Source organism: Nuphar pumila, chromosome 12 (genome assembly GCF_984573655.1).
Source record: "Nuphar pumila chromosome 12, dmNupPumi1.hap1.1, whole genome shotgun sequence".
Taxonomy (NCBI): Eukaryota; Viridiplantae; Streptophyta; class Magnoliopsida; order Nymphaeales; family Nymphaeaceae; genus Nuphar; species Nuphar pumila.
In genome coordinates this window covers 93,510,168-93,534,234 of record NC_143260.1, presented here as the reverse complement: position 1 = coordinate 93,534,234, position 24,067 = coordinate 93,510,168, and the positions used below count along the sequence as shown (strand labels likewise).

The 24,067-nt window shown below is 37.2% G+C and overlaps 1 protein-coding gene across 1 annotated transcript; it reads right to left on the bottom strand.

The window, feature by feature from the left end:
* Nucleotides 1–740: 740 nt before the first annotated feature.
* On the bottom strand, nt 741–22,495 carry LOC149821197 (ankyrin repeat-containing protein ITN1-like). Its single transcript, XM_089983836.1, has 3 exons — nt 21,737–22,495; nt 4,767–5,176; nt 741–1,819 (listed from the first exon to the last, which is right to left on the bottom strand). The coding sequence occupies exons 1-3, from the start codon at nt 22,197–22,199 to the stop codon at nt 983–985; spliced, it is 1,710 nt and encodes a 569-aa protein (XP_089839962.1). The 5' UTR covers nt 22,200–22,495; the 3' UTR covers nt 741–982.
* Nucleotides 22,496–24,067: the final 1,572 nt, after the last annotated feature.

Below are 24,067 nucleotides of genomic sequence, written 5' to 3'. Positions count from 1 at the left end.
AGGCACGACCAATAAGCACGCTAGCTGCATGCCCATGGGCATTCCATGCACCCCACATCTCTGCCACAAGGACAAAGTCCGATACAAATATGAGACACACGAATACACAGGGGATACAAACATTTCGGATCTCAAAATACATTGAAGGGTCCGATCAGTTCAGATACAGGATAGCCAAAATTTAGAAAAACTGCTTCCTGAATCCGAACCGTTTGCGACCCTACTTTTGAAAACTAAGACATGGGAATAAATTTTTTTTTTGCCTAAGCCAAGGAAAAAATTCCCCCATCATTGGGCACTCGTTAGCAAACCTTTTGTTGGTTAAAACCCTTGAGGCCCCCTCTGCCCAACCGAGAATACACCCAGCTTAAACCTTGCAGCAAAGGATGATACCAGTAGATTTCGAACTATGGCCATCCACCTCAGGTGAGAAACTGCGGTCACCTCTAGCTAGGAAGGTGGTATATTTTAATTTTTTAATATATAAAAATATACTTGCTACGAAACTAAAAAGTACCTAAATAGTGTCCTTGTGACATAGCCTATCAATGCTCTCTCTCTCTCTCTCTCTCTCTCTCTCTCACACACACACATACACACACACACAGGACAGGGGATTGTGTCTATATGTAAGAAGGGCAGGTTCGTTCGAGGAACGACAGATTTTCACAGCAATAAGCAGGATGCATCACCTAAACTTTAGCTTGAAATAGCACCTGCAAGCTTTATATGCATCCCTATTGTATGAATAAGCATGCTATCTCCATTATACATAAATGGCATAATTTCATACATAAAATTCGATCACTTATTTCAAGCAACCCTTTCACTGGAGATGCCATAGTCAATTCTCTCCACAAGTGCCACATTACAAGCATCCTGAGCAATCACCATATAAAAGTACAAGCTATTATTGGACAAAGAAGTAGGCCGCAGGCATCTTGATATTCTATCAAGACCACTCACCATGGCTTATACATTATCATATTGCATAAATTGTTTCAATATCTGAGGCTGAGACATCAGAATGGCCATGCCACGAATGAGACATACTCATCCTAGATAGCTTTGACTTCTTCTTCCTGATTGATCTAGTCCGCTCAGATTTGCACACAAAACATATCATGGCAACCAAGACACCTGCCATTATCAGACCTCCAATCAATGTTACAACAATGGCAGCATACTCGTGGTGTCGGCCAACAACAATGTAACAAGAAGCAATAAACGCTACAGACGTGCAGACAGAAGCCAACCACATCAATTTGTTAATCACCTTAACAACCCGCCTCTCAGATTTTGTTTCCCCTCGTACCAAGGTAATCTGAACCACCACCACGGCCAATGATGTAAACAGAGCAATCGCATTGAAAATAAAGAAAATCTTGAACGTGGCATATTTAACTACAACTGCTCTTCCATTATCGTCATTTCCACCTGGAACAGTAAAGATGGCAGCAAACGCTACTGTGGCAAAAAGAACAGCAACCACAGTAACAGAATTTGTAGCGTTGTTGATCCCTTCCCTGTGCATCTTCTTAAGCTCCTTGGCAACGCGATCAACATTTTTGTTGGTTCTTCTGGTCTGTTCTAGTTGGGTATGGACATCTTTCTTAATCTCAGTAACTGTCTTCCTCAGCTCATCCCTTGGCTGGTTCAATTCATTAGCCCTAAGGGCCCCACATCGTTGCAAACATTCCTTTATTTCAGTGGCTTCTTCTGAGGAAGGCAGATCTTCTGCAATGTCATACGCTGTCTTGTGGGCTCTGTTCAGGGCATTTACATTGGTGTCTGGCAGTTGTAGGAGCACATTCATTATCTGGGTGAAAAAGCATGATTAGATAATGATGCTGATGCAGCAACTTGATCAACAGCCACAAAGTTTCAAGAAAGCAACATGCAATCCAATATTTGCTCAAATCAGTCAATGAAATCCACATCCTGAACCAGAGAGCCTTACACAATGTACAAAAATGTTTCATCAATTAAATATCAAGTTTATGAAACATGGAACTGTTCCATCTTTCATTTTTTCCCCTTTTTTTGCAAGTATCCACCTTCAGTTTAATCATGTGACAGATTCATGCGATTAGAAAGAAATGGGCAAAACTGCAACACAGTCTTTATTTTTCTAAGGTGGCATTTGTTACATTCCCACCCAAGAGAAGTCCCTTCCCATTGAAAAGGATGCCAAGGAGGGAAAGTGCTTCCCTATGGAGGAGGTGTGAACCCATTTTGATAGTAAATTTGCTTTTTTGCATTTACATGTGGATCCCACCACAAATTTCTCATGGAGATGTTTCTTTTACCTCCCTTGAGAAAGACATCCTCTACCTTAAGAAAGAGGGCCTCTTTCATAGGAAAGGGCATGAAACAAACAACCCCTAAGGGAAATATTGAAATTGCAGCCAGTTCATGAATCCCAGGTCCTAAAGCCTTTGTTTAAAACAGCTCCTGAAAAGAATAAGCTGGATCAGTATATCTGCAAACCCAACTTCTCTCATTGCTTAACTATAACAAGTAGACTAATGACATTCTAATAGAACTAGATTGCAAGCCAAAATGGGTAACAAAAATAATGGTGAATTGAAGTAAAGACTACTGTATTATGAACAGTGTGACCTTCAGAATGCATGACTATCGAAGTGGTAATTGATTACTTACATTAAGTATCATGGCAACGACTAGAAACATCCTTATAATGCCCATAGAGTCATTTAGGCATGAAACCTCCAACAAGCCAATAATTACACATCTCGAAAAATAATCAGACAAGTGCCAATGTCAAGGCCAGGGACCTGAAGACGTCTGTGCATCTGGAATGGGTTGTTGTGTCCATAATAGCTATTAACAAGAAAGACTTGTGGACAATATTAATAGAAAAAACACCATGGACAAAGATTCATAGCAAAAGCACCACGAGAGAACTTGAAGCCAGAAAACAAATTGCTAGCTGAGTTTTGATGCTTGGATGACATGTTTTTTCCAACAAAGTTCATTTAGACAGCAAATGGTTAGTCAATGTAAAAGCATTTATGTGCCTTTGAGATCATTAATGATCATCCATGACTGAATCATAAATAGGCAGAACAGCAGCTGGACCCTGTTCTCATATCATAAATATCTGAAGCTAGAAAATTACATATCTAGAAGCATTTACATGCTTTTTAGATGATTAAGGATCATCTTGAGTCATAAATAGCAGAACACAGCTGGATCCTGTTCTCATGTTATAAATATCTTCAGCCAGAAAATTACATTTCCAAAAGACCTTAAATTACATTTCTAGAAGATCTTTGAGCTCTTGACATGCTTTATACTGAAATTAAAAAGTTACAAGGATTTCTAATCTACATAATTGTGTGACTTGATAGTGATGTATTAACCACAAACTCTAGGAAATCACATGCACAAAGAAGGGGGAAATATCTGACGGTCTGTATCTTGTGGTGCATTTATGGTTCAACAGGTTCTCATATTGTAAGGTTCACAAGGGCTCTGCCTTCCTGGCTAGGCGTGACTGTTGTTTGTCACACCTGACATGGAATCACTACAGTTCGAAACTCATGGGGTTCTCCCTTGCCACAAGGTCCAAGCTGGATGCAGATGGGAGCAAGGGGGCCTCAAGGGGTTTACCATCCTGAGGCCTAGTAATTTGTGGACGGGATGGGTGGTGTTCTCCCTTGGGCTAGCCCAAAAAGGTTTCTCATTGAATCAATTATTGCTTATTGTTTGAATCAAATGCCACCACTTGGGCCCTATTGTTGCAAGAGATGATGTCATTATATTCAGGAGAATCATATGACTGTCATGATAAGCCTCTCGATGTTAGGGTTCTCCCTAGATATGGGAAAAGAGAATTTGCTCTTGAATGCAAAAAACACAACCTAACCAGTCTCCTTGGCTTTCAAATGATCCAAAGAAAAAGGAAGAGTGCACTAGGAACCTCTTAAAGAAAGTTCACCTAAAAAGGTAAAAAGAATGACGGAAAAAAATAAGAAGTGTCAATATAATGATTTATTTTATGTTAGTCGTTACATTATTTTGTATCTATTCTGTGTTATGGCTTCCCAAATCGAGTTTTTAATGATAAACTATTCACCACATCCTCATGTACCAATTTTTTCACTTAATTAAAACAGATTGTTCACAACTAATCTAAACTGATTGTCAGAAAAAATCTATCACAAATGAATGCCAGGAATATTGAGATAACAACTCCATCAATTTACAATTTTATTGTCCTTACTCTGTCTAATGGAAGTAACTTGGCATACAAGTAACTCACTTCTTCCATAAGCTCTTACACATAGTGATGCCTCCAAGTTTCTAACAGTATGCAAGAGACTTCAATATGAGAATCAAGTGGTTCTTTCTTGATTGGAGATACCATCATTCCTCATAATAGGGTTGAAGCGGGCATCATTTAGTTCAAGAAACAATAGTGGTACAATGGAACTTGCTAAACTATAACATGATAAAAATGGCTTATAACATTTTTCTTGATCTGAACTACAGAAAGGGTGAGATTATAAATATGTGCATGTGCACACACACACACACACACACACACAGAGAGTTGCGAGTAAACTGTTAGAAACAAAGGTGACCTGGAAACTCAGCTGCTGACTGACTAATTTCACAATCTAAAATGGATATATCAAACAAAGTAACAAGACAACTAAAGAATTCATTTTAAATTATTTAGGTTATATTCAGATGAAAAAAGAAAGGAAACAATGTAAATTCATGAGATGGAACCATACCTCTACCCTCTTTTTCCTTGCGGCCACATGCAAGGCAGTATTGCCATTCCTGTCAGGTAACATTACTATAGCTGCATCTGCATCAAGAAGCAACTTGACCACTTCACAGTCTGTTCCTTTTACAGCCATGTGCAATGCAGTTTGTCCTTTTTTGTCAGTTCTTCGTGCTAATTGTGGATCTTTCTCCAGCAATGCTTTTATAACATCTACACAACCACGGCGCGCTGCTAGATGTAATGCATTTTTTCCATTAGTTCTTGATATCTCTAACAAGCCCGAATTTTTGGACAGTAATACATTTACAACCCCCACATGCCCCATTATTGCTGCTGATATCAAAGGAGTCTCATGTTTAGGATCAGCTGTTTTGCTCAGTTCAGGATCATGGTCTAAGAGTACCTGGACAATGCCTATAATATGTATTAGTAAGCAAGTGCCATTTGTGGTACATTAACAAATTTCAATGCTACATATATACAAAATGGCAAAGAAATAATATGAATATGCTACAACTTCATAGTCAATGCAACTTTACATAATATATTCCAGTAAATATAGCATCACTTATCCTCCAGAAATAACAAAAGCAGAAACGTTTGCAACAATGTTGTAAAAATAGGAACATGGCTCGTATTATAAATGCTAGAAAATAGCATTGTATTGTCACACATCATAACTGTAAATTTGCATCACGCAAAAAATAAAAAAATTAAAAATATATATAATGGTGATCTATGTCACATAGACTTATCCAAAGTGTCACTGCATCAGCATCAATGCGGATCTCGCCGCACCTGGTGTGGTCAACGCGCACCCAGGATCATTTTGGCTGGGTCCACTTTTGTCCAAAAACAAAACTAAAAAAACAAAAGGGGAAAAGGGGTGGTGGTGGTGGTCAGGTTAGGGCATGATTTGGCCCACCCCCTTCTTTCACTCCTCTTCTCCTGCACTGCCGCTGCAGCTGCGCTGCTCCCCCTCCTCCTTCTCGGTAAGTCCCCTCCCTTCCTCCTTCCTCCTTCCTCCTTCCTCCTTCCTCCTCTGAGTTCGGTTCAACCCACACAGCCCTAGGCTGGGTGGGTGGGGTTCAATTGAACCCACCCAGCTTTGGGTGGATTGGGGTTCGGTTGAACCCACCCAACTAAAAAATGTTAATAGCTAGATAATTTTTAGCTTTGTTAAAATTTAAATAAAAAATTTATTTTTGTTTGTTTTAAGAACAAAAATGGCGGAGAAGGAAAAGAAATCACGAATAAAGGAAAATGAATTGTGCCGTCTTCAATTGCATGTGCAATTTCTTTTACTAGTGTTAGTGCTTGTTCTTAGCCTTCGGCTGCATCATGTGAGGATGAGCTACTATGGACAAAAGTAAAGAAGCTTGATAAAAGTGGAGTTGGTGGTGGTGGAAATGTGAGATTTCAATGCACGTTTGTGAGATAACTTTTGTTGGGTCTTATATGTGAGTCAAAGCTCATTTTTTGAAGTTGATGGTACATGGCATTTCGGGATGTAAAAAAGTTGACAAGGCAGCACAAAGACAATACAAAAAAATGCAAGATGAATATGGAAAGAGTAAAGAAATGGTTGATTCTTGTACAATCAAGACATCTCTTTTAAATCACAAAGAAGATACTCAAAAATGAAAAAAGAAAAGTGGATGTAGGAGGTAGAGAAACGACACAAGGAAAATTCAATACATATGAGAAGCAGGAGATGGATAGAAAAGCATGAAAGTACTTTTGTTTTAGTTTACTTCCATTTAATATAGTTATAAATCCTTATTTGAAGGACTTAATTATTTTATTGGCAAATTATAATTTAAGTGGCTATGTACTTCCAAGTTTAAAAAAACTATGAACAATAATTATTGAAAAAGAGAAGGGCAAATGTTGAGAGACTGCTAAAAGTTAAGAAATTTTCATGAGAGCAAAATGAGGTCGCTATTGTCTCTAATGGGTGGATGAATATTCAAAGGTATCCACTAATTAATTTCATTGCTTCTTCGCCTAGTGAGCTAATATTCTTGAAATCAGTTTATGCATCTAGGCAATATAAAAATGTTGAGAATTTAAAGGGGTTGTTTATGGAAGTGATAAAAGAAATAAGTGATGAGAAAGTAGCGTTGATTATTACAAACAATGCTCCAGTTTGTAAAAGTGCAGTAATGAGTTTACAAAATGAATTCTCTCACATTGTTTTGACTTCCTGTATAGCACATAACTTGAATATGAACCTCAAGAGCATTTGCAACCTAAAAAAGGAAGAAGATTCACCTGCATATATACTATGTTCATGGATTGAGAAATTAGAGAGAGATGTCAAAAATATTAAAAAATTTATTGTCAACCACCATCAAGTTAATGTGATATTTAATAAGCATTCTAACTTGAAGTTGTTGAAGATTGTTGAAATACGTTTTGCGTTCATCATTGTGATGGTGAAAAACATTAAGTCCAAAATGCATTGATTAACATGGTAACTAATGAGAATTGGTCATTTTATTATTTAGATGTTGCCAAAGCCCAAAAAATAAAAAAAGGTGCATTATTGATGATGAGTTTTGAGATATAGTTGTGTACTTCCTTGAGTTTACACAACCTATTCGAGAAATGCTGAGGGAAGTTGACAAAGTTTATGAAATATGGTATAATATGATTGAAAAAGTTCTAGCTATAATTTTTAAGTACGAAGGAAAAGGTCATGAACTTGATTCAAAAATTTGCAATCATATACATTCAATTTGGGATAAAAGCAACACTCATATGCAATGAATGATGCATTCTCTCAATCCAAAATATTATGGAAAAAAGTGGCAGTGAGGAGCATAGTTGGCAAACTTGTGACTCAGAATCGAATGGACCAACTCTTAACTCGCGAGTTAGCAGGTTCACTCAATGACTCGAATGAGTTAGGACTATATTTTATAGTGTAAGCACATGAATAAGACATGAAAATAACTAAACTTCAAGTTGTAATATGTCAATAGTTAAGCTACAAAAACATATAACAATACATGATCATTAACATTTTTCATTTAACAGTATTAGATTAATCGTAACAAGTGCCTTTATATAAGAATTGTTCATTAAAATCATAAAATGCATGACAAAAAGATTATAATAGGCATTAGGATCAGTAACCTTAATAGGTGACCCATTTGGGGTCCGATCGGAGTTGACTCGGGTGATTCCCAAGTTGACTCACTAGGTTTACCAATTATAGTCAAGAGGTTCTGGTCATGTCCCTCCAAATCTAGATCTAGAGCTATCAAAGCATGATAATATGTGTATGACAAAATTTTTTCGAGAACAAAGCAAGCAAGCCATACTCGAGTTTGAAAAGTTTTCCCCTAGGAGATTTTATGGCCAAGCAATACTAGCGAGAGAGGATGATGATATAGATCCTATCACATGGTGGTCAACATATAGATCAAAAACACATTTTCTCTAACATCTTGCATTGTGCATGAGGGAATTTACAAGTCCAGGATGTGGGATTGGTACCTATTTCTCGCTTAAGGCGACCACTGAAGCTCAACCAAATATACGTTCTGCCATGACCTCCAAACAAATGATTGAGTAGACAGATCTGGCAATTGAGCATTTTTTTATTTGACTTGCACACCTTTCAACGTTGCAAACTAATATCATTTTCAGGATATGGCTAATGCAATAGCCAATATAGAAGTTGGTTAGAAGATGCCCTCCTATCATGCATTGAGGGACATGATTTTGAAGCAAGCTATTGCAGAAGTGAAAGACTATATGTTGCACCATCATGACAGATGGATGGACAAACAAGAGACAATGAAATCTGATAAACTTTTTTGTTTCTTGTCATAAAGGTGTCATGTTTTTTAAATCTATTGATATATCTAATTAAGTAAAGACTACAAATAAGTTGTTTGTGATATTTATAGTAGTGAAGGATGTTGAACCGAAGGTTATCGAAAGCACCAGTAGGCATGAGGAAGCACGCTTCCCCGAAACACGTTTTGGATGTGCAAAACACAACACTTTCAAAATGTTTGGCGAAGCACATTTTTTGAAAGGGAAGCTCACTTCTCAATTTAAGGGAAGCGAGCTTCCCAATAATAGGAAGCACCTATGTCACATAGGTGCGGGTGCGGGTACGAGTGTGGATGTGGCACTTTAAAAAAACTTGGGTGCAGGGGTGCGGGAAGGGTGTATATATATATATATATATATATATATATATATATATATATATATATATATATATATATATATATATATATATATATAATTTTTAACAGTTTTAAGTTAACACTACGTCTATGTGTGTGTATTTATGTATTTATATATATAATATAGATAAAAATGGACTTGATTAGGGTTAACTGAATCTACTTTTGGATACAAATGGACCTCAGTGTGGTTGACATCACCTAACACAAAGGAAGTTGTGTCCAAGTGTCGCACCCGCCTGGGTGCGGGTGCGGTGCCCTGTTAGAAGAGTCTGTGTGACATAGGGAAGCACACTTCCTTGATAATGGAAAGGGTGGCTCTCTTTTGGGGGAAATGTGATTCCCAACTCTGGGAATCACGATTCTCAACTCTGGGAATCACAATTCCCAACTCTAGGAATCATGATGAATTAAAGCAAATATTTGCTTTAAATGAGTGGTTTGCTATAAATATTGCATAGAAACCTATTGGGGTTGAGATAGTGGAGATCTGTCACTGGGACACGGCTCTAGCCCTCACGTACCTGTGTCGACATGCCCGAACATGGGTACAAGTACTGAGTGTGGCACGGGTACGTGAAGGGTTTGGTCTGGGTCCAGGTCCAGTTACAACCCATGTGCCTTTTTACTTTCCTTGTTTTTTGTGTTCTTTATATGAGAGAAGGTTATTTTTGAAAATCCCACCTACCTTTTTCATTTATGAGGGTGCAGGCCCTACCTACCTTTTAATTTATGAAAGGCAGGCCCCCTACCTACCTTTTTTGACTTGTGAGGTGATGGGGTTATCGAAATTACTCATCTCCTTTCCTTTTAAAGAGAGAGAGAAAGAGAGAAAGAGGGGGTATTTTCAAGAAATCATTGGCCCACCTATTTCATTTATTAGGGGTAGAGGTTCTCGAAAATACCCTTCTTTTTTCCATTTAAAAAAGAAAAAGAAGTGGTATTCCAGAGAATCCCTTGCCCCACTTCTTGCTTTTTAATTTATGAAGGTTGGGGAGTAAGGCAAGGCCATTCTCGAAAATTACCCTCATTATTTTCTTTTATGAAGAGAGACGAAAGATGAGAAAGGGGGTAACCACTTTCCCATCTTTTTTTATTTTTCAAAAATAAGTTTTTTTATTTTTTAATAGATATGGATTTTAATCCAATCCAAATTCAAAACATTATACATATAGTTGTGTCCCCATACCTGTGTTTTCTAAAATTGTCATGTCGTACCCTCTGTACCTGTATCCATGTGACATAGGTGGAGATCGTCTTCTCTATGGAGTTTTAGAAGAGGTGCAGCATAATTTTTAGGATGACAATACCACTTGTGAAAGTGTTGAGGAGAGTGGATATTGATGAGAACCCAGCTATGCTACTTGTGATGATATGGACAGGGCAAAAGAGCATATTAGAGGAAATTTCAATGACAAGAAAAAGTATTATATGCCATTTTGGAAGGTAGTTGGTAGATGGACTGACCAACTCCATCAAGACATTTATGTTGCTGCCTCTTCAATCCTGCTAACAAATTCTCCCCCACATTCGTATACGAAAGAAGTGAAAAAGGGCATCTTAAACTCCATTGAGAAACTAAATGTAGATCATAGTCTGCAAAACAATTTCATTTGGAGTTAACTAAGTATGAACAAAATGATGGGGACTTTGGAAGAAGGAACACAATCCCATTGCCTAGCTCATTGTGGCCAGGTATACATTTGAAATTCAATGTAATTATATTTAATTATGTATTTTTTATGTTTCAAGGATTTTATCTCATAATATGTTTTTCTTTTGTTGGTTCATATCAATGGTTAAATAGGTTTGGTGGAGATGCTCCTACATTATCTAGGTTTTCACAACATATATTGAGTCAGGGATGCAAAGCGAGTGAATGTGAGAAACATTGGAGTTTTTCTTAGCACATCCACACAAAGAAAAATAATAGATTGCATTATTCATGATTGAATGATCTTGTATTTGTTGCCTACAATATGAGATTAAGAAAAAGGTAACATTAAGATATATTAGTGGATTTTTTATACAACTTGCATTATAATTAATATATGAATGTTGCAGACAAATACAAAGAGAATCAAGAAGACACCAAAGGAGCAACTACAACCCCATCAATAGTGACAATGTTGACATATTAGATGAGTAGATAGAAGAAAGAGCTTGGTATCTTGAATGATGATGAGGATCGGAGGCAACTAGAGGTTGAGATGGAGGTTTAGGTAGATGATGAAAATAATGATTATGTTGGCCCAAAGCTGAATGAGGAAGTAGGAGAAGAAGACAACTCAGAAGAAGAAGATCCATCATTTGAATATCATTTTTGTTATGATGATAAACATAGATAGATTAGGATGCTTCTTTTTTATTTTTTTATGCAATATATGACTAATATCAAACAATCATGCTCGTGAGTTGTGACTTTTGTTAGATGTTTGTTAGCTTAGTTGTCAAAAGCGCTAGTCGAAGCCTAGGCGAAAGACCTTTAAAAGGACTAGTTGGGGCCAAAGCAGGACTAGTTGGTCTAGATGAAACCAAATAAATAAAACATAAAAAACAAAAATATTATAATAAATAGTTAAATTTAGTAACAAACATATGATTGTAACTACAAAAGAAGTGTGTAATTCAACGTAACATATCACAAAATTCATAAAATTGCATAACATTGAACATAAAACATTATATATGTGTGTGTGAAAAACACATGCATCCATGTAAAGAAAAAAAATAAAAAAGGAAAAAAAGGGGGAACAAGAAGAAAAAGAAGAAGAGTGGAGGGGTGAGAGGAGGAAGAAGAAAAAAGAAAAAAAAAAGAAGGAAAAGGGAAAAAAAGAAAAGGAAAAAAGGGAAGAAGAAGAAGAAGGTGGATGGGTGAAAAGAGGAGGAAGAAAAAAAGGATAAGAAAAAAAGAAAAAATAAGAAGGCGAAAAAGAAAAGGAAAGAAGAAGAAAAGGGGAGAAGAAAAAAGAAAGTGTTTCGGAGTGAGAGGAAGAAAAAAAACAAAAAGAAAAAAAAGAGACAAAAAAAAGGATAACCATGTCCTTGCAGCCTAAGCGGGGACAACCTAGGTGGAAAAACAAGGACCTACCGCTTAGACCCATAAGCCTGGGCGGTTGCCCTATGTTTAGCCCACCGAGACGGCCTAGGCAGCGCCTAGGCACCCTTTTGACAACTAAGTTTGTTAGTAGTGTTATTAGTTTTGCTTCAAATGTTTTACTAGTGTATGTTTATGTTTAATTACTCATAATCAATGTTGTTAAAAGCGTTGAGGCGTAGCCAGGTGCTCCACCAAAAAATTGAAGTGAAGCGTAAGCCTCAAAATAAATTTTAACTTAATTTTTTTTTTAAAATATCTAAAAATATAAATAAATAAATAAAATGCTTTATTAATGAAGCAACAACTAATTAGAAATAGAAAATCTCAAATAAATACTGAATATTATGAGATTAACATGTAAAAGTAATATTAATGCAGCAACTTGATCTATGTAAGTATTAAGAAATAAAATATGAGCATTTAATAAAAAATTAAGTAACAAAATCTCTAACAATCAATAAAATCTATTTTTTTCTTCATTATTAATTATATATTTTTTTTAAATTCTAATATTATTGCTGACTAAGGTATAAATATAAAGGATATGTGGCAAGCCAAGTACCACCATAGTTTAACTAGAGAAATTTTAGAATTTGATGCATTTAAACAAAAAAGAAGAGATAAAGATACAACAACAACAACTACGCCTTCATCCCAAAACAATTGGGGTCAACGATATGAACCAAAAAAGAAATTCATTTTGGGTCTTCCACATGAATCCTTTTCCTCCAATCATTTATATCCAATGTCATGTCCTCGGTGAGGTTCAAAGCATTCATATCCTTTCCTATCATCTTCATCCAAGTCTTCCTAGGCCTACCCCGACCTCTTTTAACTAATATATTTTCCCATTTCTCCAACCTTCTAACTGGAGCATCATTAGGCCTTCGCCGAATATGTCCAAACCACCGTAAACGATTCTCTCGCATCTTATTTTCAATGGGTGCAACACCTACCTTCTTACGTATCTCCTCGTTCTGAATCTTATCTTTTATTGTATTTCCACACATCCATCTAAGCATCTGCATCTCAGCTACACTCATTTTTTGAATATGATGTCGCTTGGCAGCCCAACATTCTGTACCATATAGTAAAGCGGGTCTAATAGTCGTCCTATAAAACTTTCCCTTCAACCGCAATGGCATTCTACGATCGCACAACACTCCAGTTGCACTTTTCCATTTCATCCACCCAACCTTTATCCTATGATTTACATCTCCATCAATTTCTCCATACTTTTGAATGATAAAGATAACACCAAGTTATTTATATGCAAAGAAATATGCATCAATTTCATCATAACACAAGTATAGGCTTACATTTAGAGAAAGAACAAAAAAGAAAAAAGAAAAGATCACCCATTTGGGTTCCAAACTTCTTCTTAAAGTTTCAACTAAAGATTTTGTTTTTCATCCATATAACTTTTATAAAACAACAATGAGATGGGTACCAATTTTGTGTAGAAAAAAACAAAAAGAGAAGAAAAAATAACAGAAAAAAACAAAAAGAGAAATGAGAGAGGAAAAAAGGGGAGACCGAGAGAGACACCAAGAGAGAGAGAGACAGAGAGAGAAGGGGGGAGAGACAAGAGAGAAAGAGAGAGGAGAGCGAGAGATGAGAGAGAAAGAGAGGGGAGAGCAAGAAACGAGAGACGAGAGAGGGAGAGTGAGAGAGACAACGAGAGGGAGAGACGGAGAAGAAGTAACAGAGAGAGAGAGTACGTACCTGAGAGAGAGAGGGTGCATGCAGTTACTCCTCTCTTCTTCTTCTTTGACAGTGAAGAGGAGGGAGGAGAGGAAAAGAAGAGAGGAGACGAAAGGGGAATGCCCTAACATCGGGTCACCTTTTGTGTAGTTCTTTTTTACATGGCTTTTTGCTTAAATGAGGATTTTGACCTCATTTGACCTTGTCAAAATGAGGCATGTGCCTCAAAGCATACGAGGTGCATGTCTCAACCATAGTTGTGCCTTGGGCTTGCGCCTTAAGGAAAAAAGGCCCTTGCCTTCAGACGAGACATGCATTTTGCGCCTTGAGGCACGTTTTTAACAATACTGCTCGTAATGCTTATATTCATATTCATTTTTTTATTGAATTCAATGATTTTTTGAATTTTTTATAAAATTTGGAGATTTTTGTCCTTTTTTGTAGTTTTCAGTTTTTTTGTGATTTTCGAATTTTTTATATATCTTACAATACGATATACTTGTATATCAGGCCCATCCAATACGAGTTCCGATATGATAATTAAAACATTGGTTAAACTTGTGCCAAAAAAAAGAAATGCCTAGAATCACAATTTTGATAATGTCAAGGTCGTAAGATGCACCCCATATTAGGGTATTGTGCAATACATACCTATACCGATGAAAACTAGTTTTAGGGGTGTATCATGCCATTGTTTTCTAAAATTATTATTCCATTGTAACATATCACACTTACAACATTGGTTCAAAACATATATGTTATTATAGCACATACAATAGAAAATTAGCACCTATAGTCCTTGAAAAGAGTATTGCTTTCAAAGAGAGCTCCAACCAATTTAAGTGGAGCTAGGTACACAAGGCTTGGAGTATCCACTGGCCTAGCAGATGTTAAAATATATATATATATATATATATATATATATATATATATATATATATATATATATATATATATATAAGTATATATATACATATATGTATATATATACATATATGTATATATATACATATTCTTTTTAGTGAAATACCCGATAGGGGTATTGTTGTAAAACTGCAAAATGTACTTTTTATTTTTTTACTTTTTCTTTTTTCTTTTTCCTTTTTACCTTTTTCTTTTTTTCTTTTTTATTTTTTGTTTGAACCACAAGGGGCCCCATTATTGTAGTCGTTGGGGCTGACCGTTGGGGGCTCCCAACGACTACAAGGGTTGTGGTCCCTTCTTAGTGCCCTCCTCCTCTATAAATAGAGGAGGTGTTCCCCTCTTGTATGCATGGGTTTTTTACACCCTTCTCTTCCTTTCTTCAATAAATCCAACTTATGACTTTAAGTCATTTTCTATATTTGAGAGTTTTGTGTGTGCACATTTGGTGTTTGTGTTCTTGGCTCTAGTAGTCACTCTTAAAGAGTGACTTTTTGCTCTATTGGTGCTTCCGCCTCTTTTCATTATATGGTATCAGAGTTCGGTTGGTGATTGGGGCTTTTTCTTTGTCATCTTGGAACGCGTGCCTCTCAAAGTTTTGAAGAAAGGAAGAATATTTGGTGCCGATGGAACGTGACTCTAAAGTGGAGCTTTCTTTCAAGCTAAATGGGTCCAACTATCTCATGTGGGCCTCCGCTATGGAAAATCATCTAAGAGGTAAGAAACTTTGGGGTTTTGTTATGGGAACTACTCCCGAACCCTCTCTTGTTCTTACCAAAATTGAAAATGAAGTTGAAAAGGCTTTAGATGGCGATGAGCGCATCAAAGCCACTAATGAACATCAATCCAAAATTGAGGATTGGGAAAGTAACCATGCCAAAATTTTGGCATGGTTTATGAACAATGTAGACCTTAAAAATTGTGCCAATATTGCCAAATTTAGAAGGGCCAATGAGGCTTGGTTTTTCCTTAAGGGTATGTATACCTAAAAGGATCTTGCTCGGCAATTTTTTTGTCAAGAAAAAATTCGTTCCACCAAACAAATGGATATGAGTGTCCGGGACTATTTTAGCTCTCTAACCCCTCTTTGGGATGAACTTGCCCTTCTTGAACCTAAATGGGTTGCTCTACAAGATATTGAACTAAGAAGGGAACAAATTGAAAAGGAGCACTTTTTTCAATTCCTTCATGGACTTCGCCCGGAATTTGAACAAGTGAGGGCATCTCTTCTCCATAAAAGCAAAGCCCTACCTATTGAAGATGCCCTTGCCGAGATATGTCAAAAAGAAACTCGACTTGGCTTGAGCATTAGGAGTGATGAAGTTTTGGTCGTTAATAGGCCCGGATCGAATGTTAAAGCATATAGACCTCCCCACTTTAACAAAAATAGTAATGGGCCTAGAAAGGGAATTATATGCCACTATTGTAATGAACCGGGGCACATTAGACCGGTTTGTCCAAAGCTTAAAGGAAAGGTTGCCGCGGTTGGAGAAAGTTCTCCAAAGAAGGAAGAAAGTACCAAAGAAGGAGATATCAAAGAAACTCTTAATCATATCTCTGAAGTTCTCCAACACCTTCACAAGTCTTCTCCTTCAACATCCGGAGCCGCCATCACCTACTCTTCATCACCTCCAGGTATGTGGATACTAGACTCTGGTGCTTCTTTTCATATGACATCTCATAAAAACTCTCTTTCAAATGTTTTTTTCCGAACCCATGTCCTCCTATGTTTCAACGACCGATGGAACATCATTGAAAATTGAAAGTATTGGAACACTTGACTTCAAAAAATCTCAAAACTTTTTTGTTCCTAAAGTAAGAGTCGTCCCAAAAATTAATTTAAATCTCTTTTCTGTTTCTCAAATCACCGACCATGAATGCCAAGTCTCTTTCTCACCTAAAGATTGCACCGTGCAGGATCTCCAGTCAGGGAAGCTGATTGGGCAAGGCCATAGAAGGGGTGATCTCTATTTTATGGACTTTTTGACGCTTTCATCTAAGTCATCTTGCAATCTTGTTAAAGACAAAAGTATTGGAATTTGGCATGAGAGACTTGGTCATCCAAATTTTGTAAAAATGTCTCTTTTCCCTTTTTTGAACAATACGTGTAAAGACAATCACATGACTTGTAAAGATTGCATTTTTGGGAAATCTAAAGCTATTTTGTTTCCTCAAAGAAGTTACTTTACCACTCGGCCATTTGAACTTATTCATTCCGATGTGTGGGGACCCTCCCCAATTTTGTCTAAAGGAGGTTTTTCGTATTATGTGGTCTTTATTAATGACTTCACTAGATTTACGTGGATATACTTCCTAAGTCGCAAATCCGAAGTCTTCTCCTTCTTTAAAGAATTTCATGCAATGGTTAAAAATCAATTTTTGGGAAATCTATCTATTCTTAGGTCCGATTCGGGAGGTGAATATATGTCTAATGATTTTCAAAGTTACTTAAAAGAAAATGAAATTTGTCATCAACGTTCTTGTCCCAACACTCCGCAACAAAATGGTCTTGCGGAAAGAAAGCATAGGCACATAATAGAAACTACAAGAACATTATTGATTTCAAAAAATATCCCAAAATCCTTTTGGGCCGAAGCGGTTCTAACCTCAACATATCTCATCAATAGAATCCCTTCATCCTCTTTGAAAAATCTTTCTCCATTTGAAAAACTTTACAATATGTCTCCCGATTATAAAAGATTAAGAATTTTTTGATGTAAATGCTTTGTTTTAACTCGCAAAAATGATAAACTTTCTCCTAGGGCTATTGAATGTATTTTCTTGGGATATGGCGAAAAACAAAAAGGATATCGATGTTTTGACATTCTTAAGAATAAACTTTATATCTCAAAAGATGTCACATTCCTCGAAGAAGAAAGTGGTTTTTCGCATCAACCAAATGAAAATATTGACTATTCCTTTTTATTTGACTTGTTACCTCAAGAAAACATCATAGATGATCATGTTGATCCTAGTGAATCTCTTGATGAAGATCTTGTTGAACATCCAAATAATGATCAAAACTTAGAAGAAAATGCTTCAAGACAAATACAAGTCTACTCTAGAAGGAATGAAAGAAATCATCTGTGTGCTCTTGAAAGATTTTCTCAAAGTGAGTCGTTAGAAGAAACCTCTCAAAGAAGATCAAATCGCATTCCCAAGATACCAAATAGATTTGTTTCTTATGACTCTTTTTCTCCTAATAATCGAGCATGTCTACTTACTCTTCACTCCTTTCACGAACCATCTCATTACAATGATGCTAAACAATATGCTCATTGGAATGAAGCTATGGAACTTGAACTTAATGCCCTTAAAAGGGCGCAAACTTGGGAAATCATTGATCCTCCCAATGGCAAGAAACTCATTGGATGTAGATGGGTGTTTAAAGTAAAAACTAAGAGTGATGGTTCATTAGAAAGATATAAGGCTAGGTTGGTAGCCAAAAGATATGCCCAAGAGTATGGGGTAGACTATGATGAAACTTTTGCCCCAGTTGCTCGAATGACTAGTGTTCGAGCCCTTATTGCTATAGCTTCTGTTAAAAAATGACCTATCTTTCAACTTGATGTTAAAAATGCCTTCTTGAATGGCAATTTAAATGAAGAAGTTTATATTGAACCACCTCCAGGTATGAATTTAAATGAAAAAGTTTTAAAATTAAAAAAGGCTTTATATGGACTTAAGCAAGCTCCTAAAGCTTGGTATGGCAGGTTTAGTAATGTATTAATCAATTTAGGTTTTTCTTCTTGCTATACTGACACTGCTCTTTTTGTTAAAAGAACAGGTGACTCCATTATTATGCTTCTGCTGTATGTTGATGATATGATCATCACTGGGAATGACAAAAAGGGAGTAAATGATGTTAAGTCTATGCTAAAAGATACTTTTGATATGTCTGACCTTGGTTATTTGAGATATTTTTTAGGAATTGAAGTGGCTTATTCTGCACGAGGATACATCTTATCTCAAATGAAGTTAGTTGCAGAAATTTGTACCAAATCAAGAATATCTGATGAAAAGAAAGTTGAGACTTCCGAAATTATCAATGCGAAACTAAGACTTGAAGATGGTGTTCTTCTTGAAGATCCAACTCCCTACCGTCAATTAATTGGATCCCTCACCTATCTATCCATCACCCGTCCTGACATAGCTCATGTGGTTCATGCAGCGAGCCAGTTTCAGCACGCACCTACCATGGTTCATATGGCGGCCGTAATGAGAATTGTGCGATATATCAAAAATACCATCTCCAAGGGACTCTTCTTATCCTCTTCCTCATCTCATGAATTGACTGCTTTTACTGATGCTGACTGGGGAAGAAATCCCAATGATCGTATCTCAATTACGGGTCTTTGTATTTTTTTAGGTGAATCTCTCATCTCGTGGAGATGCAAGAAGCAGCAGAAGGTCTCCTTATCATCTACTGAAGCTGAATATCGGGCTATGGCGATGACAACTATGGAAATCGTATGGCTCAGAAGTCTCCTTGCTGACATGGGCGTCCTCATTTCCACTTCTACCAAGCTCTGTTGTGATAACAAAAGTGCGATATACATTGCCAGCAATCACACCTTTCATGAGCGAACAAAGCATATCGAAATTGATTGCCATTATGTTCGAGACGAATACCTCAGAGGGACTATCTCATTACCATATGTTACTTCAGAGTATCAACTAGCTGACTTCTTCACCAAAGCGCTCCCAACTCCACGATTTATGTTTCTCCTTAGCAAACTTTCGATCTTCTCCCCGTAAAGTTTGAGGGGGCGTGTTAAAATATATATATATATATATATATATATATATATATATATATATATATATACACACATTCGTATATATATAAGTATATATATACATATATGTATATATATACATATTCTTTTTAGTGAAATACCCGATAGGGGTATTCTTGTAAAACTGCAAAATGTACTTTTTATTTTTTTACTTTTTCTTTTTTCTTTTTCCTTTTTACATTTTTCTTTTTTACTTTTTGTTTGAACCATAAGGGGCCCCACTCTTGTAGTCGTTAGGGCCCCAACGGTCAGATTTCTGACCGTTGGGGGCTCCCAACGACTACAAGGGAGCCCCCATGTGGTCCCTTCTTAGTGCCCTCCTCCTCTATAAATAGAGGAGGTGTTCCCCTCTTGTATGCATGGGTTTTTTACACCCTTCTCTTCCTTTCTTCAATAAAACCAACTTATGACTTTAAGTCATTTTCTATATTTGAGAGTTTTGTGTGTGCACATTTGGTGTTTGTGTTCTTGGCTCTAGTAGTCACTCTTAAAGAGTGACTTTGCAGAAACCAATTTTATTTGGGTTCAACTGCATTAGTGGTCTGTCTAAGGAGACCGGCCAAGTGAAGGTTGTTACAACTTGGTACAAAGGTCCTCACCTGCATAAAATTTTCTTGGGAGAAGGATAATAACTAACAGCAAATGGGATTTTAATATGATTTAACTTAAAAAAATGTATGACCAACTGCCAACCCGTTGAACCAAATCAACTCCATCACTGGTTTCAAATGAGGAATATATGAATTTTTTAGATTCTATCTTGTCCAATATCTTGGTTCTTCCATGATTTTTGGCATCCATTTCTTCATGGACATCAAACATTATCATTAGCAAAAGGTTTGTCCAATTGTTGATGTCAATCTTCATTGCATTTATTTTGGTATTGTTCTCTTAATTTTTTCCCCTAAAGTTCTTCCTTCTAGCCTGGTTGAAATTGTTATATATTCTAAATCAGAGAATCACACTGTGTAGTTTGACTTTGATCCCAGATCCTTTGATGAGAGATAAACAAAAGAAATGCAAATGGCATGAAGGTGGTTTTGTTCACAGCTTAGTGGAGAAGTTGGTTGCAGCAGAATTATGAAATTTCCGAGGTTGTTAATAAAGTTGGAAGTTGGAACAGTATTACACAAAAAATCACAGAGGATTTGTTAACCAGTGTTCTCATCAAATGGCCTAGAGCTGACTTTTCTTGGATTGGGAGTACGAGTGGAACTGTAACTGTCACTGTTTTGACACTTTTTGATTTTTCATTTGCGTCATTTGTTTTACCTTGCAGGTGATGCTCATCACCCTGTTGTAACTTTTGTATTTCTTCAATCTTCTCCTTGTGTTTTAATAAATTTTACCTTATTATTTCTCTGTATGTGTGTAGAAATGGCAGAAACCTAAAAGACTCTTCCTTTATCTTTTCCTTGTTGTTCTTCTCCCGACACTTTCCTCACTCTGTGTACTATCAAGTATTCTATTTCTCCTCATTGCTCTCTTTCTTCTTAACCAACTTTTTCAATGTGATGTCTGTGTTCAAAAAGATATTAATGAAGCACACAAAAATGTCCTAGATAAATCTTCTTTAACGGAAATGTAAGACAAATATTATAGTAAATCATTTCAAGGCCTGACTGCAACTGTCTATCATCTTACAGATACATAAATCTAAAAAAATATTTCTATAAACTACCAACTGCATACCTACAACGAATCATTTCAAGGCCTCATTGCAATTGCCTACCCATCTTATTAGGTACATAAATTAAAAAAAAAAAAGAACTTTCCTATAAACTGTAGAACTGCACAATATACTCCAAGTTCCATTCTTTTCATCTTGGCATTTTTTACTCTTGCCAATTCATGAATCTTGAACTTCATCTTTCTCAAACCCAAAACCTACAACGAGCAACATCACAAACTATTCACCAACATAAGGACGATATTATCTATTGATACAACCACATATATCTCGAATAGGTAAAACAAGCTTCTTTTTTTACACAAGCCATATGAACCGAAAAATAAAAGGACATCAAAACTACTAGGTTAATAGTCCCAATCAAGGCGCTTTATATGAATCTGAAGTTTCAATGCTCTCATCCAATTACCTAGAGCAGTTTAACTTCATTAAACGTAACCAAGATTGCTAAACCACGTTTTTTTTACCTTGGCATGATCGAACCGGTCACCGATTTTTCACTATTAAACCAAAATCACCTCATAAATAACAGAACCAGCACCGGATTATCACCTTGGTATCCCTTCTTTGCGGCGATATGCAGCGGAGTATACCCTGCGTTCGTCTTCCTCGCCACGCTCTCCCGTATCGAGCATCCCAGCAGCTCCTTCACCATATCCAGATGCCCCCTCTCCGCTGCGATGTACAGCGCCGTCTCCCCGAGCTCGTTCACCTCGTTCAACACGGCAGCCCGGATCTCGGCCCTCTCCGCGTCGGCTTCCGCCCCTTCTGCGCCAACCATCTGCTCGTCTATCCCTGCGAGGACCTGGCGCACCGCGGCGAGGTCCCCTTTCTTCGCCACGAGGTGCAACTCCGTGTCGTTGTGCTTCCCAGTGACCTGCTTCACGTACTTCTTGGGCGTCCCGGCCTGGTCCATCCTCTTGCCGGAGTTCGACAGCACGAGCGCCGGCCCGGTGGGGCTCGATTTCTCCCCTCCGTTCTCGACGTCCTTCTTGACGATAACCTCGAGCTCCATTTTCCGATCGATCCTTAAGGCCAAGAAGAAGGAGAAGAAGATCGGAGCAACACTAGGGGTGGTAGGGAGAGGGAGATTCTAGTGCTTGATCGAGGGAGAGCAAACCCTAGAGAGGGATTTGTTTGTTGGGGGTTCGGTGAAGGGCGTCCACGAGAGAGAGAGAGAGAGAGAGAGAGAGAGAGAGAGAGTCAAGAAGGGTGAAGCTGGAGAGTGGTGAGGATAAGGGAGGGAGGAAGAAGCAGCAGAAGAAGGAGAGCCTCATGGGCTCATCTCTGCACATAAATAAAAAGAGAGGCGTCCTTTGATCGCCAACCTTTAGTTTTCTACATGGGAAAGGAAAATTATCACTCCAATAGTCTCTCTCTCTCTCCTTAGCCTTTTTGACTAAGCCAAATTTCTCATATAAAATTAGTTTCGTATATAATGTAAATCAAGTTTCTCACTTTATAAGAAATGGATTTTTTCTGCATTTTTAAGTCTTTCACATGTTTGAGAAACACTAGGCAGTTTCAAAAATAGTTTTCCTTAAGGGTACATTTGGAAGCAAGAAAAACTTTCATAAAAAAAGAAAGTTTTGCCGAATCTAAGTGCTTGTGGGAGGTGAGATGGGTGGTGATGATGGTGGTGGGTGGTGGTGAGATGGATGATGGTGGTGATGGTGAGATTATGGGTGGTGGTAGTGGTGGGGAGATGGATGATGGTGGGGAGTGCAAAACTAAATTTTCTCTTGGTAGGCAACATTCCTCCACCTTTGGAGGATTGTTTTCTATGAGAAAATATACTTTTTAGAAAAACTCTCTCAGCTAAAAAGTCTCTCTCATTTGAAAGGGTCAAAAAATCAATACTAATTTTTCATTTTGCATCACTTTTTCCATATCTTTTTTGCTTTTAGAAAGGTGTCATCTAGCAGAAGAATTGGAGGGTATCCTTTAATAAATTCATTGATGCATGGACGAAAAGATAGGAACATGTACATAAATCGATTTCGCGTATTAGTCTCAATAACCACCCTCGATATTCGGTTAATCATCTTTAAATGATTGCAATAGGCAGGAAGCAACCTAAAGGAGTCTTCAAATGAACTGTCTCTATCCTACCTACTTCTTGTCCATGTCAAGTTTGTTTGTAACTAAGCTCTACACCTTTCTCGTGACTTATGTCATTCATGATTTCTCTTGGAGTTATTTTCGGGTTATCGTGCAACCGTTCATGAATAACACATGAAACCCACTTGGAAGATATGTTTTCTGCTTCTAGGTTGCCCAATAATCTACTGCATGTATGCTCCCTTTGATACTTCTTCACTTGAAAGAACACTGCTCTCTGCACCTTTGTACAATGGATCCTCTAGGTGCAATCAATTTTAGTTTGCAGGTTCTTTTGTGTATATACGATATTTACTATGTTGTTGCAGCTCTTCTTGAATTTTATTTTGTAGTTGCTCCTGATCACATGATCTTTCAAAAAATCACGACAATGATTGACATCATTAAACCTTTTGTAGATAATAACCTCCCGATCATTGGACTCTGTTGATAGCCACTGAAATTGTTCGCAATCATCAAGCCTTTCCTTACTCATCTATTCATACAGTTGAGATATCTCTGCATCAAAGAATGCTAATTGCTCTTTCGCGAAAGATAACCCATCTATTGAGAACCTAGTAAACCTTAAACATTAGTGTATAGACCTAAAACATTTCTAAAGCCCAACAAATGCTCACAAAACTCACATAACATACTAATGTTTGGGCTTCTCAGAGGTCATTTGTGCATTATTGCTGGGATACAGATCACTAGAACTAGGGTGCCCAAGTGGTTATGCATCCTCACTAGTGATCCTCTGTTAATATACACCCTTAATTATTC

Excerpts from the sequence above, each read along its gene's own strand:
- LOC149821197 (XM_089983836.1), bottom strand. The coding sequence starts at position 22,199 with ATGGAGCTCGAGGTTATCGTCAAGAAGGACGTCGAGAACGGAGGGGAG. Across the intron at positions 5,177-21,736 it reads CGCAAAGAAGGGATACCAAG|GCATTGTCCAGGTACTCTTA; the intron begins GTGATAATCCGG and ends TACATATTATAG. Across the intron at positions 1,820-4,766 it reads CAAGGAAAAAGAGGGTAGAG|ATAATGAATGTGCTCCTACA; the intron begins GTATGGTTCCAT and ends TTTTTCACCCAG.